At 56.1% G+C, this 15,352-nt stretch overlaps 1 protein-coding gene across 5 annotated transcripts in view; it reads right to left on the reverse strand.

Moving 5' to 3' along the window:
* The window catches only part of CERK (ceramide kinase), an 84,533-nt gene that overhangs the window by 11,174 nt on the left and 58,007 nt on the right, over nucleotides 1-15,352 (reverse strand). For all 5 annotated transcript variants that reach the window (XR_010339407.1, XM_012449447.3, XM_012449446.3 and 2 more), the window contains 3 exons: nucleotides 11,516-11,661; nucleotides 4,161-4,235; nucleotides 1,505-1,657 (listed from right to left, as the gene is read on the reverse strand). Coding sequence is in view for 4 of the 5 variants with exons in the window: in XM_012449447.3 (XP_012304870.1) it covers nucleotides 1,505-1,657; nucleotides 4,161-4,235; nucleotides 11,516-11,661 (374 nt within the window). In the remaining variant the exon portion in view is untranslated. The remainder of the gene's footprint in view (nucleotides 1-1,504; nucleotides 1,658-4,160; nucleotides 4,236-11,515; nucleotides 11,662-15,352) is intronic.

Raw genomic sequence — 15,352 nt, forward strand, 5'->3', positions numbered from 1 at the left:
GCCTCCGGGGGGCCCCTCACCGACTTCCAATTTTGATGGGCCCCAGATGTCCTACTGGTACCTAAAACTCCACGTGTCTCCACAGAGTGTGTCATTTCCACACGCTCGTTCTCCTTCCATGCCCTCTGTACTGCCCAGAACAACAGGACGCTTTCTGCCTCACAGCCACTGAATCCAATCCCACCTTAGTGAGAGCATCTCAGACCAGGATGGGGATCCCGAGACCGGGAAGGTGCCTCCTGCCTCGGGGCTCTCATCCTGGTAGGAGGGACAGAGCTGCAGCCACTGCCTGCAATGATGGGCTGAGGGCCGAGAGAGGACAGGGGCAGCAGGCAGGTGGGGGGAGGGGGCGTCCCAGGGGCCTTGCTGGACAGAGCCACATCGGGCTCTACAAAGTGCGGCCAGGCGAATGGCACAACCCAAATCGCTTCCTAAAATCCTTGTGGCTTCTCTAATTTTCTCAGCATTCCCCTTCTTAACAAACTTTAGATAAATACCTAACTTCATTTCTTAGGTTTTAATTTTCAAGCCACACTAGTTTTTAATTTCATTAGATCTTTTTAAGCTTCGTAAAGTTTACCGGATTACTATTTCTTTCTCTCATAAAAAAAGGGTTAAGATTTTAGTATCAGGAATTACTTGATTTAATTTGATACAGATTTATCTGAAAGTGAACTGTACAGAGCCGGGAGAGCTGGGCAGCAAGAATGGTAATGGTAAACCTCACGTTCTACATATTTTCTTCTTTCCTTTTTTTTTTTTTTTTTTTTTTTGAGACAGGCTCTGGCTTTGTCACCCCAGCTGGCGTGCAGTGGCCCAATCTCTGCTCACTGCAGCCTTGACCTTCTATGCTCAAGGGATCCTCTTGCCTCAGCCTCTTGAGTAACCAGAGTGCCCAGCTAATTTTGTTTTTAATTTCTGTGGAGATGGGGTCTCCCTATGTTGCCCAGGCTGAAATTCTACTTTTTTTTTGAGATAGAGTCTCGCTCTGTCATCCAGCTACTCAGGAGGCTGACATGGGAGAATTGCGTGATCCCAGGAGGTCAAGGCTGCAGTGAACCGTGATTGTGCTGCTGCATTCTAGCCTGAGTGACAGATGGAGACCATGCCTCAAAAAAAAAAATTAAAAATATATGTACAAAACGATTTTTTTTTCCAATTAATACTTCCACTTGAACTGTGTGGGGCGGCCTGTGTCACCTGCCTAACGGATGTGAGAGGCTGGTGGCCTGGGCCTCAGGGTTCCAGCACCTGGGCTTCGGGCGGGGACTGCGCGCATCATGGTGGCTATCCTGTGGCTTATGCTCGGGTCCAGGGGGTAGGATCTGGTTCACAGCAATCCCCGTTCCAGCCCAGACCTCACCACATTCTGGCCACCGCACATTTCGCAAGGCCCTTAGCTTCCCGTCTGTACGCAGGTGGGCGCCCCGCTCTGATGGTGCTTCCTGGACTCAGTCGGGCCACGTCTGTGAAGGTGGTTGGGGCGGGAGCAGAGGGGAGTTACCTGAAAAGTCGTATCTGGCAAGACCCAGCCACCGTTTCTTCTCACTGTCCTTGATGATGTCCCCATAGAAGCCATAGCCCAGCAGGGACACGGAGTAGCGGAGGAGCGTGCTGTTGTGGTGGACCGAGGACACGTCCATGGCCAGCGAGTCCCCTGCGGGAGAGAAGCCCCGTGAGGAACACAGCCTCCCTTCCGGCCCCGCCCCTCCACCCCGGCCCCGCCCCGCCCCTCCACCCCGGCCCCTTCAATAGCACTTTGCAAACGTGGGAGTTACTTAAAAATAGTGTGAAACAAACAGAACACATTCAATGCCCAGGATTCTCTCTCTTGGGGTGTTGGATGCCATATTTTTAATTCAAATGACCCAAATTTCCAAAACAGGCTAGGAGAGCTGTCCTGTGGGGACAGACAAGAGTGTAACAGTGAGGCTTGTGAAATGTCATTAACTGAAAGGATGGTGGTTTGAGAATGAAGAAACAGTACATGGCATTTTAAAATACAAAATCAAGCAGGGCACAGTAGTTCACACCTGTAATCCCAGCCCTTTGGGAGGCTGAGGAGGGCAGATTACCTGTCACCTGAGGTCAGGAGTTCAAGACCAGCCTGGCCAAAATGGTGGAACCTTGTCTCTACTAAAAACACAAAAATTAGCCAGGTGTGGTGCCATGTGCCTGTAATCCCAACTACTCGGGACCCTGAAACAGGAGAATCGCTTGAACCAAGGAGGCAGAGGTTGCAGTGAGGCCAGATCAAACCACTGCACTCCAGCCTGGGCCACAGAGTGAGACTCCCTGTCAAAATAAAATAGGCCAGGCATGGTGGCTCATGCCTGTAATCCCAGCACTTTGGGAGGCTGAGGTGGGTGGATCACCTGAGGTCAGGTGTTCAAGATCAGCCTGGCCAACATAGTGAAACCCTGTATCTACTAAAATTACAAAATTAGCAGGGCGTGGTGGCAGGCACCTGTAATATCAAGTATGTGGGAGGCTGAGGCAGGAGAATCGCTTGAACCTGGAGAGGCAGAGGTTGCAGTGAGCCAAGATCTCAGCACTGCACTCCAGCCTGGGCAAGAAGAGCGAAACTCTGTCTCAATAATAATAAAATAAATAAATAAAATACAAAATCAGAAGTAGACTGGACATGGTGGCTCACGCCTATAATCCCAGCACTTTGGGAGGCCAAGGTGAGAGGATCACTTGAGCCCAGAAGTTTGAGACACAGGGAGAACCTGTCTCTACAAAAAATACAAAAATTAGCCAGGTGTGGTGGTGCACCTTTGTAATCACAGCTACTTAGGAGACTGAGGTGGGAGGACTGCTTGAGTTCTGGAGGTCAAGGCTGCAGTGAGTCATGATCATGCCACTACACTCCAGCCAGGGTGACAGAGTGAGACCCTGTCTCAAAGAAAAAAAAAATCCTGGCTGGGCGCTATGGCTCACGCCTGTAATCCCAGCACTTTGGGAAGCCGAAGCAGGCGGATTACCTGAGGTCAGGAGTTCAAGACCAGTCTGGCCAACATAGTGAAACCCCGTCTCTACTAAAAATACAAAATTAGGCCAGGTGCAGTTGTTCACACCTGTAATCCCAGCACTTTGTAAGGCCAAGGCGGGTGGATCACCTGAGGTCAGAAGTTTGAGACTAGCCTGGCCAACATGGCAAAACCCTCTCTACTAAAAATACAAAAATTAGCCAAGTATGGTGGTGTATACCTGTAATCCCAGCTACCCAGGAGGCTGAGAAAGAAGAATCACTGGAACCCAGGGGGCAGACGCTGCAGTGAGCTGAGATTGCACCACTGCACTCCAGCCTGGGCGACAGAGCACGGCTCCATCTCAAAAAAAAAAAAAAAATTAGCCAGGCATGGTGGTGCGCGGCTATAATCCCAGCTACTCAGGAGGCTGAGGCAGGAGAATCGCTTGGGAGGCTGAGGTTGTGGTGAGCCGAGATAGTGCCATTGCACTCCTGTCTGGGAGACAGAGCGAGACTCTGTCTCAAAAAATAAAACAAAACAAACCTAAGTGGCTATTTTAAAATACACAATTTCTGTGACTTAGGTGAGGTGCAGTAAGCCTGTGTACTGGGATGAGTAACAGGCAAGGGTACTAAAGACGTGTCATGCCGGGGCCCACTGTGCTGAGGGCCATGGGCAGTCCCTCCTGCTCTTCCTGACTGGGGCTGTGTCCTGGACTGAAACTTCACAGCCTCATACAGGCATGCCTTCCACAGCGTCCGCCCGGGCATGGCGCCCACGGCCACGGCCACGGCCATGCCCACGCCCACGGTCACAGGCACCAGGGCAGGACACGGCGGCTTCTGAGCCTCGGGACAGCAGCCTCTGGAGGAGGGGCGCGGGAGTCAGGTGAGCCGAAGGAGGGCATCACACATGCAGTGGATTCTGTGGGAAAGAGCTTGGGCCACACTGGGCGTGCCCTAGAAAGGCTGTTCTGACAAGATGGCCTCAAAGCTGGGTGCCGAGTGGGATCACAGTGCAGAGAGCAGAGCAGGGGACACAGCGTGACCCATGCTCCAGGACAGGGCGGCAGCAGCCAGAACACAAGACAGGGACCAGAGCAGGACAGGCCTGGGGTGCAGGAGGCCCGGGTACCCTGGCATCTCTGGGGCGGCGCAGAGACACCCACGGGCGGAGGAGGCTCACCGACAACAATGTGCAGCGCTGAGGTTTCCGCGTCGCTGGTGCCCACCGTGGAGTAGCACACACAGTCCGTGGACCCTGTAAAGGGAGACGGAAGGTCCTGAAAATCATTGGAATGACCTGGAATTGTCATCGTCTCCCGATTCAGTGAGTCGTTCCTCATTCCTTTCCTTCCACGGCCCTAGAGTCAACCAACACTAAGGAATAAATAGAATTTACCTACAAAATGGATATTGGTAATATTAGCATTGATTCCTCAAGGATATTGAGATTGGGCTGGGGTGGTGGCTCACGCCTGTAATCCCAACACTTTGGGAGGCTGAGGTGGGTGGATCACTTGAGGTCAGGAGTTCAAGACCAGCCTGGCCAATGTGGTGAAACTCCGTCTCTACTTAAAAGACAGGTGTAATGGCATGCACCTGTAATCCCAGCTCCTTGGAAGGCTGAAGCAGGAGAATCACTCGATCCTGGGAGGCGAAGGCTGCAGTGAGCCAAGATCGTGCCACTGCACTCCAGCCTGGGCAACAGAGCTAGACTCTGTCTCAAAAAAAAAAAAATCGAGATTAATCTTGCAACAATATCAAGTGGCACCCTTTGGAGTTGCTTAGGACATGGCACTGCAAGCATCGAGGTGGCTCCTGAAGCCTGTCTTACAGGGGACCCCCCAGATGGCAGCGGCACCCCATGGCCCGGACCACAAGGGCTAAAGGAGCCCACCCAGGCCATCTTCGGAGGCCTGAAAAAGTAGGTCAACTGCGGTCACAGGAAAACAGCACTAGAGAGGCTTTCACACCAAGACACCGTCTCCAGCAACAGTGCCACACTTGAAGGAGGAGCAGGCTGACCTCCGATTCACAAGGAGTGGCCGCCGCCAGCTGACGCACCTGCAGGGACCCGCTGCCCGCACTCTGCACCCAGTGACCATGCCAGCAGATGCATGACCAGGGTCGGGGCTCTGCTTTCTCCCCCATACAGGGGGCAACCACGGCGTGGCCTCAGAGTGCTGCAGAGGGTGGCTTTGCAGAACCGCGCTGCAGCTGGGCGGGGGTGACCGCGGCACGGCAGTAAGGCTGCTGATCCTCCCAGAGGCTGTCTCACTCCGACCAGGTCACAGCTGGGGCTGCTATTCTCCAGCCTGCAGGGGCAAGACTATCCTGAGGACCTGTCTGTAAGTGATTCTGGAGGCTCCAACACCCAAGTTCCTCACTCGGTAGGTCCAGGACGAGGCCGGGCAGCCCAAACATTCGGCACCTGTGCCGGGTAGTTGAAACACCGGGACTGGCTCTCCCTGGAACCAACCTTGTGACAGCATCTAGCAGGTCTAATGTTGCCACACCCATGACACCACTCACTAGGGAGTGGCCCAAAGCATGATCAGGCACAGACGGGCTGGCCTGGGCGCTGCAGGTCCCCAGGGACTGCCTCAGCCCCCAGAGAGTCCACAGGCCTCTCATTATTGGTGACCTCTGATGACACCTGGAAGTTTGGGTTCCCAATGCAGGTGCTGGACCACAGCCCTCCTGGTGATCTCCGAGACCAGACTGCGCAGAAGGGCCCTCGTTAGTGGTCTCAGCAGGCTGACGGCCCAAGGGCTGGCACACGTAGGTATACGTGCATTTTAAACACGTGTCTGTCTTTTGTGTTAAATCTTAACCCACACTTGAGTGACATCTCACTTCAAAAATGAGACAAAAAGTGGCCAGGTGCAGTCGCTGACGCCTGTAATCCCAGCACTTTGGGAGGTCGAGGCGGGTAGATCACCTGAGGTCAGGCGTTTGAGAGGAGCCTGGCCAACATGGTGAAACCCTGTCTCTATTACAAATACAAGCAATTAGCCGGGCACCTGTAATCCTAGCTACCTGGGAGCCTGAGGCAGGGGAATCACTGCAACACAGGAGGTGGAGGTTGCAGTGAGCCGAGATCGTACCACTGCACTCCAACCTGGGTGACAGAGTGAGACCATTTCAAAAAAAACCAAAAAGTAAAAAATGTGTAAGTGAACCTTTAAGATTACAGGCATGACTCTTTTTTTTTTGTTTTTCCTCACGCCCAAAGCCGGGTGCCGTGGGTCCCCGGTGTCTGTCCCGAGTCCCCGTGCCACCCTCTCCGCTGCCCTCCCCAACTGATCTGGCTCAGCATGGGTCTCCTTCCCTCAACATGACGCCCCCAGTCGCCCCAGGCTGGGACAGAGCAGGTAGCAGGCGTGCATGATGCAGTCAAACACTATGGGCCAACTTCATCAAAGAAACAAATTTCATGCCATAAGGACAGAAAGGAAACACTGAGGAAAGCCTAGAATTTTTCATAAACACTTGAAGCGGCTGGATGCGGCGAAGGTCACACACTGCCATTACTTGAGATTTTTTTTTTTTTGAGACGGAATCTCAGTCTCTCACTAGGCTAGAGTGCAGTGGTACAATCTCGGTTCACTGCAACTTCTGCCTCCCAGGTTCAAGCAATTCTCCTGCCTCAGCCTCCTGAGTAGCTGGGACTACAAGCGTGCATCACAACACCCAGCTAATTTTCTTGTATTTCAGTAGAGACAGGGTTTCACCATGTTGGCCAGGATGGTCTCGATCTCCTGACCTCGTGATCCGCCCGCCTCGGCCTCCCAAAGTGCTGGGATTACAGGTGTGAGCCACCTCACCCGGCCTACTTGAGATCTTAATACCAGGACAGGCAGCTCAAGTCCCTGCTTCAGCCCTGTGGACATGGCCAGCTGTGGCTATGCATCTTTTTATCCTGCGCTTCACTGGCTCAGATGAAAGGGAAGCTGCAGCTGGCCCGGCTGACCGGCCGACCGCATGGCCCGCCCTCTGAGGACCGGAGCTCAAAAGAACGATTTGTATCCCCAGTGACCACCCACGCTGAGAGAGTAGCTGGGCTGGCCCTCAACATTCCCGACGCAACTGAGCGCACGAGGTCCTCATCCACCGGCCAGCACGGCCGCCACCGGAGTAAAGACCACACGCTCCCGTTCCAGCGGGAAGGACCGGGATCCAGGGAGGTTGCTCCCAGCACACACATCATCTCCTCAAGCCTCTCTGTGCCTCAGTTCATTAACAGGCAAGGCCGGCTGAAGTTACCAGCCACAGATGCAGCTAAGGGCTAACACCTGAAGAAGTACCCAATGACGATTTCTTCTTCCTATAGATTTGCTAATGCAACTAAATTAATATGTGTTTGGAAGAGACTTGAAAGGTAAAAACATGCTAGATGACGTTGCTGTGACATGTGTCCCCGAGGCAGCCCTCCACCGAGGCTGCTCCACACCCTCTGGATCACCTGCCCCTCCTCCCCCCAATCAGCAAGACAAGCAGTGACCTCTCCACCTTCTAGGGACTGGAACCCTGGAGTGAGTGAGTCTGGGTACCTGCTGCCACCACCGGCTGGCCACGCACGCCCAGGCGGCCTGCCATGGGGTTTGTGGCTGCCAGGTCTCACTTACATTTCTTGTGCTCCCAAGCTGGTCCCCAGGTTGCCATGGCGACTGTTACAGGGCCACCCTAGGGTGCCTCCCTCACCCTTATTCCTCCACTCAAGGCTATGCCATGTCTCAGCGACTCCATGCAGCGCCCCCATCTGCTACACCCCAGAGTCTCAGACCCCGTACAGCACCCCTACCATCCAAACCACCAGCCTTCTCATCGGGGCCCACGTTCTCCTAGGACCACATGCAGAGAGCAGTATCAGAGCCCCCTTGGGCCCTGCCCTGACCCTCCACCCCCATCCCAGCCACACTGGCTTCCTCGTCCCCAATACCCCCAGTTCCTCCCACTGGCTGCCCTCTGCACCAGCTGACTCCTGGCCGAGGCCCCTCACCTGTCACCTCTCAGAAAGGCATCCTGGACACCCATGGACAGGGGCCGCAAAGAGACCCTCTCCGAGAACGCTCCCCGCAGCGGCATTTGCTGCACTGCCTTTCCCACCCTGGGAAAGGCTTTTATGCTGACATTTGGTGGGCTGCCTGTCGTCCTCTCCTGGGGCAGACGTCAAGGCCAAGGCCTAGAGGACGGCGGGGCACACAGCGGCACCCCCACCCTGACCACGGGGAAGTGCAGCCTGCAGCACCCGGAGCGCTCCTGAGCCACTAGACTCAGCTCCTGAGCTCTTTTTGGATTTTAAGAGCTGAGGGTTTTAGGGTTTAGCGCTGCCGTTGACAAACAGTGACAAAAGGCAGATTTCTTGCAAACAAGGTAAGAACTACACAGCATAGATTAGAATGTAGAAAAACAGAATTCATGAAATCCAGATCACACCGCATACAAAGTTGAAAGACAAAAACCTAATTTGGAAAAGAGTTGTAAAACATAAAAACCAATGAAGGCAAATGACACATAAACAAAGTTACGATCAATTAGAAAGCGACAATGCCCTCTCACTTCCCCACGGGGAACTCGGGAACTCGGACTAAGCCAGGCAAGGGAGGTTTACAAAAGCTCAAAGTGCAAACAGCAGAGGACCTGTGAAAAGCAGCGTGGTCTCAGCAATAAAAGCAATACAAACAAAGACAGTAAATAAAGATAGCGAATAAGGCAGTATACCTGGCCTATCAGATGGGATAAAAGGTAAACCACAGACAAACCTCCAGGCTGCGCCAGGTTTTGGGAGATTCCCCCTCCCAGCCTGTGGGTGGTCTAGAGAGCTGTGGCCTTTATGAGAGAATTAATCGGGCCCAGAGACTCCACGTCAAGGCCTGTCCACGAGGGAATCATCATTTGGAGCCTCTGATTGCCTCACGTGCGCAGGGCCAGGGTCCTTCATGAGTGTGGAAGATGCAGAGAACAGGAAAAGGAAGGGACTGAGGGGCCTGAGGTGAAGAGAGCGGGAGATGCAGCCTTGATCTCAGGCACATGTGGCCTTGGAGACACGTGCAACGCCACGAACTTTGGTTGCCTGAGTCATTAAATTGGAATGGGCTGGGTGCAGTGGCTCACGCCTGTAATCCCAGCACTTTGAGAGGCCAAGGCAGGCAGATCACTTAAGGCCAGGAGTTTGAGACCAGCCTGGCCAACACAGCAAAACCCCATCCCTCCTAAAAATACAAAATCAGCCAGGCATTGTGGTACACACCTGTAGTCTCAGCTACTCGGGAGGTTGAGGCAGGAGAATAGCTTGAGCCCAGGAGGCAGAGGTTGCAGTGAGCCAAGATTGCACCACCGCACTCCAGCCTGGACAATAGAGTGAGACTCTGACTCAAAAACAAAGAATTGGAACACCACTTGAACCAGCGGCAGCCAGCAAGACAAGTGGTGACTGGCCAGGCATGGTGGCTCAATCCTGCCATTTTGGGAGGCAGAGGCTGGTGGATCACTTGAGTCCAGTAATTTGAGACTAGCCTGGGCAACATAGCAAAACTCCATCTCTACAAAAATACCAAAAAAATAAATTAGCCAAGTGTGGTAGTGCATACCTGTGGTCCCAGCTACTCAGGAGGCTGAGGCAGGAGGATCACCTGAGCCTGGGGAAGTCGAGGCTGCAGTGAGCCACGATCATGCCACTGCACTCCAAACTAGGTGACAGAATGAGACCCAGTCTCGAATGAAAAGGCAAGCCGTGATCTCTGCACCTTTGGGGGCCAGAAGCGTGGAGTGTGAGTGTGTGTGAACACAGAGCTTGACCTTGCACGGCTGTGCTCAGTTTAGTCATTCAACAGACATCTAAGAGGGCCTTTGGGTGCCAGGGCTGGGTGCCCCACTGAGGACACACGAGTGAAAGCCAAGCTCCCCGCCTGCAGGGAAGACATACATCAGCCAGGGCCCAGGGGTCCTCCCAAGCCGCCCACTCCCAGGCAGCTCTTCTGCTCTCCCCACTCCTAACGGCCTGCCAGGAACTGAGAGGTCGGCGGCGGCACAGGACCCCTGAGCAGGATGGGAGGACAGCCAGCAGAGGTTCCGCCGAGATCCAGTGGGATGGTTCTGTAATGCTTTGGTTTAATTGAGAGGCTTGTTATAAGAAGGAATGCTGAGAGCTTTTTCTCTACTGAGCTATTTCTAAAGAACAATTTCTCCCCTTAGTGTCTCCCAGCCGGGAGCCGGGCTGTTCTCACCAGACAGGACTCTTCTCAGGCGAGCGGCATTCTTCTAAAACTCATCAGGCGATATTACAAAAAGTCCCCCACTATAAATAACCTTCCCCAAAAGCCAAAGGGGAGGGTCCTAAATAGACCATCATCTTTTCATATATACTTAAAACCATGACCTTAGTCAACTGTTTGCTAACAATTATTAGTAATTCATGAGATGTTATGCTAACACAGATCCCCCTAAAAATGAGTCTTTATGCTGAAAACACCCACCACGTCACCATGCATGGGGAACACTTTGCTTTACACGGTTATTCACAAGCTCTGTCTTTAAGAAGGAGTCATGGCTTCAGCTTAAAGGATGACTCCTTCAAGTAAACACTGGCCCACAGTGTCACCTGTCGGAGGCAGGTTAGGGTTGGGAAGGTGGCTTGCAGCCTCTGTCCCTCCTGAGGGCTGGCCTTTCCCTTGCTTTGCAGCAAAGTGGGCTCTAAGCCTCCAACTCTCACTCCATCTGGCAACCCTGTGACCTCACCCCCAGTGCCTCCTGTCGTCATCCATAAAATGAGGATGACCGCGGTGCTCACATCCCAGAGCTGTGAGGAGAGTGGAGGTGTGCACCTTGCGGCATGGGGCGTCTGCCTGGAGCCTGGCCCACAGCCAGTCGCCACTCGTGGGGTCAGACACAGGGCTGGAGAGGATGGAGGCGACTCATCCCCTGCCAGGTCATTTGCAAAGCCTGCAACTCACCACGCTCAGGCCCTCACCCTGATTTTGCTTAACACTGTGATTTTTCAAAAAACAGGGTGCTTCCTAGAAGGACGCTGAGTGGACCAAGCCAAACCAGCACTTGAGGACACAGCCCAGTGGCTCCCAGCTCCTCCAGGTCCTGCCCTCGGTTCTGCCCCCGCCTCTCCCGCTCAGTCTCCTCCCAACTCCCCACCCTAACTCCTTCTGCCCACACCCACCCCTAACTCCCAGTTCCTTCAGATCCAGAAGCCACCTCTTCCAGAATGCACCCCACCAACCTACCCACCTGCTCCCAGGCACCGGGGGCCTCCCCACTCCACACCTGCACCCCAGCAGCAGGGTTCTCCTGCCGCGAGTGAAGCAGCCTTCAGGGTAGTCGGGGAACTTTCCTTTCCACAAGTGCTTATTTCATTGGTCGTAAACTCTCAGTGATATCCCCGCAAGAGTGGCCCTAATGTTAGGAAATCTGTACGAACTAAACGGAGAATAATTGGGTTATTAAGTGACCAAGGTGGCTGCTTACAGAGAACAATTCCTAAGGATGGGAACAAAGAGAACAGAGAATGCCAGGCTGGCTCCGTACCCGCGGGAATGATTCCGATCCGGAGGCTGCTGGGGACCAGCACGGCCCGGGGGTGGTTCTGGTCGACCCCGGCACTCCTCTGCGTCCTCCCAATCAGACCGTGCAGCACCTCGCTGAACATGCCGTCACCACCGACACAGACGATGCTGCGGGAGGAACAGTTGGTCAGGGCCCCGGCAAGGGCGCCCACCTAGCGCAGCAGGCCTAAGGTTTCCAACTTCCGGAGGGGCAGCCTGAGCGCCTGGCCCTTGGCAGGTGTCTGGGAGCGTGGCTCCTGAAATGTCCCTAAGTGATAAGGTCGAGCTTCTCTGCTGATTGGCCCAGACCACGTGTACAAACAATGAGATTTATGGCAGATACTGGCTTTCCCTCTGTGAGTCCGGAATTTGGGTTGCTAGGCAGAGAATGCCTGCATGCCAATACGCCATCAAAAACACTACACTCTGGGTCTCGAGACTCAAGTTTGTGGGGCCGGAACAGCGGATATGTGCTGCCGAATTTGTGATAGCAGACAGGGTGCAGTCCAGGCGGCCCGCATGGCGGGAGAGGCACAGGCACCTGCGTGTGGATGTTTCACCCTGGCTGAGTCAGCTGTGCAGCCTTGCGGCGTCCTGGTCAGAAATCTCAGCCAAGAGCACGACCCCAGCTCAGGCAGCAAATGCCTAGCCATGTAGGTGGTCTTAGGACCCAAGGCAAGAGCAGAGGGGACGGAATAGATGCTGGACAAAATGGGTCATGAGAAAATCTAAGGAGAGGAGGTGGAGAAAGGGGGCAGTGGCTGAAGGGAGAAAGGACGGGTTTTAGGGCGTGCTGTCCTATGCCGAGATGACGAGGGAACCAACACCGAGGCGGCAGAATGAGGGGGCAGGCATGGAGACAGACATGTCACTGCAGCCCAGAGGGAAGGTGGAGGACAGGGCTCAGGTTCACCTGGTATCCCAGTAGCGTGCGGCAACTCGAGAGCTCCCATCACCTGGGAAGAGAGGGCTGCACGCGGAAGGGCCGCCCGTGGAGGAGTGGCGGGAGTTGACTAGAGGGTGCAGCCTGAGGGGTCCCGTCAAGCACGACAGCATCAAGGTGCCTGCCCACTCCCCGGCGGGTCTGGCTGTGCAGGCTTGGGCCAGTCTCCAGAGCTGAGATCTCTGCCCACCACCCACCCACCACACAGGGCACCTACTTTGGGCCTGGCTCCCATGGTAAGGTTCTTTGCCCTTCTCACAGCCTACACCTTGCGCTGGGGCCAGCTTCCCAGAGGGGCTGTGCTTTCAAGGACAGGGCATCCTTGAACGTGCGCTGTAGCATCTGTGAGTTCACAGATCACCTGGACAGCTCAGATGCAGGAAGAGCAGCCCTCACTGGTCAGGCCTTCCAGCCTCCTGCAGGGCATGTGCCTGGGTTTTGAGAGAAGGTGTGTGCTCAGGAGTTAAGACCCATGGCATGACGGGCTGATCACCTGGCCAGGGTGGGTGCAATAAGGTACCAGCGCCATCACCGCTGAAAAGTGAAGACGATGGTCTTCCTGCCAAGCTGCTGTCCGGTGGAGCTGGGGAGGAAAAGTGCACGGGGGAGCTGCCGTGGGTGGAGTTGGGAGGGAGTGCGTGGGGGAACTGCCATGGGTGGAGTTGGGGGGAGTGTGTGGGGGAGCTGCTGTGGGTGGAGTTGGGGGGGAGCTGCTGTGGGTGGAGTTGGGGGGGAGTGTGTGGGGAAGCTGCTGTGGGTGGAGTTGGGGGGGAGTGTGTGGGGGAGCTGCCGTGGGTGGAGTTGGGGGGAGTGTGTGGGGGAGCTGCTGTGGGTGGAGTTGGGGGGGAGCTGCTGTGGGTGGAGTTGGGGGGAGTGTGTGGGGGAGCTGCTGTGGGTGGAGTTGGGGGGGAGTGTGTGGGGGAGCTGCTGTGGGTGGAGTTGGGGGGAGTGTGTGGGGGAGCTGCTGTGGGTGGACTGTGTGGGGGAGCTGCTGTGGGTGGAGTTGGGTGGAGTGTGTGGGGGAGCTGCTGTGGGTGGAGTTGGGGGGAGTGTGTGGGGGAGCTGCTGTGGGTGGACTGTGTGGGGGAGCTGCCGTGGGTGGAGTTGTGGGGGAGCTGCTGTGGGTGGAGTTGGGGTGGAGTGTGTGGGGGAGCTGCCGTGGGTGGAGTTGTGGGGAAGCTGCCGTGGGTGGAGTTGGGGTGGAGTGTGTGGGGGAGCTGCCATGGGTGGAGTTGGGGTGGAGTGTGTGGGGGAGCTGCCGTGGGTGGAGTTGGGGTGGAGTGTGTGGGGGAGCTGCCGTGGGTGGAGTTGGGGTGGAGTGTGTGGGGGAGCTGCCGTGGGTGGAGTTGGGGTGGAGTGTGTGGGGGAGCTGCCGTGGGTGGAGTTGGGGGGGAGTGTGTGGGGGAGCTGCCGTGGGTGGAGTTGGGGTGGAGTGTGTGGGGGAGCTGCGTGGGTGGAGTTGGGGGGAGTGTGTTGGGGAGCTGCCATGGGTGGAGTGTGTGGGGGAGCTACTGTGGGTGGAGTTGTGGGGAAGCTGCTGTGGGTGGAGTTGTGGGGGAGCTGCCGTGGTTGGAGTTGGGGTAGAGTGTGTGGGGGAGCCGCCGTGGGTGAAGTTGGGGTGGAGTGTGTGGAGGAACTGCTGTGGGTGGAGTTGCGGGGGAGCTGCTGTGGGTGGAGTTGGGGGGTGTGTGTGGGGGAGCTGCTGTGGGTGGAGTTGGGGTGGAGTGTGTGGAGGAGCTGCTGTGGGTGGAGTTGGGGGTAGTGTGTGGGGGAGCTGCTGTGGGTGGAGTTGGGGGGTGTGTGTGGGGGAGCTGCTGTGGGTGGAGTTGGGGGGTGTGTGTGGGGGAGCTGCTGTGGGTGGAGTTGGGGGCGACTGTGTGGGGGAGCTGCTGTGGGTGGAGTTGGGGGGTGTGTGTGGGGGAGCTGCTGTGGGTGGAGTTGTGGGGGAGTGTGTGGGGGAGCTGCTGTGGGTGGAGTTGGGGGGTGTGTGTGGGGGAGCTGCTGTGGGTGGAGTTGGGGGGTGTGTGTGGGGGAGCTGCTGTGGGTGGAGTTGGGGGCGACTGTGTGGGGGAGCTGCTGTGGGTGGAGTTGGGGGGTGTGTGTGGGGGAGCTGCTGTGGGTGGAGTTGGCGGGGAGTGTGTGGGGGAGCTGCTGTGGGTGGAGTTGGGGGGTGTGTGTGGGGGAGCTGCTGTGGGTGGAGTTGGGGGGTGTGTGTGGGGGAGCTGCTGTGGGTGGAGTTGGGGGCGACTGTGTGGGGGAGCTGCTGTGGGTGGAGTTGGGGGGTGTGTGTGGGGGAGCTGCTGTGGGTGGAGTTGGGGGGTGTGTGTGGGGGAGCTGCTGTGGGTGGAGTTGGGGGGGAGTGTGTGGGGGAGCTGCTGTGGGTGGAGTTGGGGGGTGTGTGTGGGGGAGCTGCTGTGGGTGGAGTTGGGGGGTGTGTGTGGGGGAGCTGCTGTGGGTGGAGTTGGGGGGTGTGTGTGGGGGAGCTGCTGTGGGTGGAGTTGGGGGGTGTGTGTGGGGGAGCTGCTGTGGGTGGAGTTGGGGGCGACTGTGTGGGGGAGCTGCTGTGGGTGGAGTTGTGGGGGAGTGTGTGGGGGAGCTGCTGTGGGTGGAGTTGGGGGGGAGTGTGTGGGGGAGCTGCTGTGGGTGGAGTTGGGGGGGAGTGTGTGGGGGAGCTGCTGTGGGTGGAGTTGGGGGGGAAAGTTGGTGGAGATGCAGCCTGCTTCCCAGAGCTCATGACCAGAACATTCCCGCATTAGGAGGGGAGGAAAGAGTTCTCCCTGTCAGCACCTAAGTTCAGGGGCTGCTTTCATTTCCCTTTCTAACCTTACCACCAGCAGAGTGCTGGGACCTGGCAGATACTCAGTAATGTTTGTGGAA

Source organism: Aotus nancymaae, unplaced genomic scaffold (assembly GCF_030222135.1).
Source record: "Aotus nancymaae isolate 86718 unplaced genomic scaffold, 86718_ANA_hifiasm-v0.15.2.pri h1tg000076l, whole genome shotgun sequence".
Lineage (NCBI taxonomy): Eukaryota > Metazoa > Chordata > Mammalia > Primates > Aotidae > Aotus > Aotus nancymaae.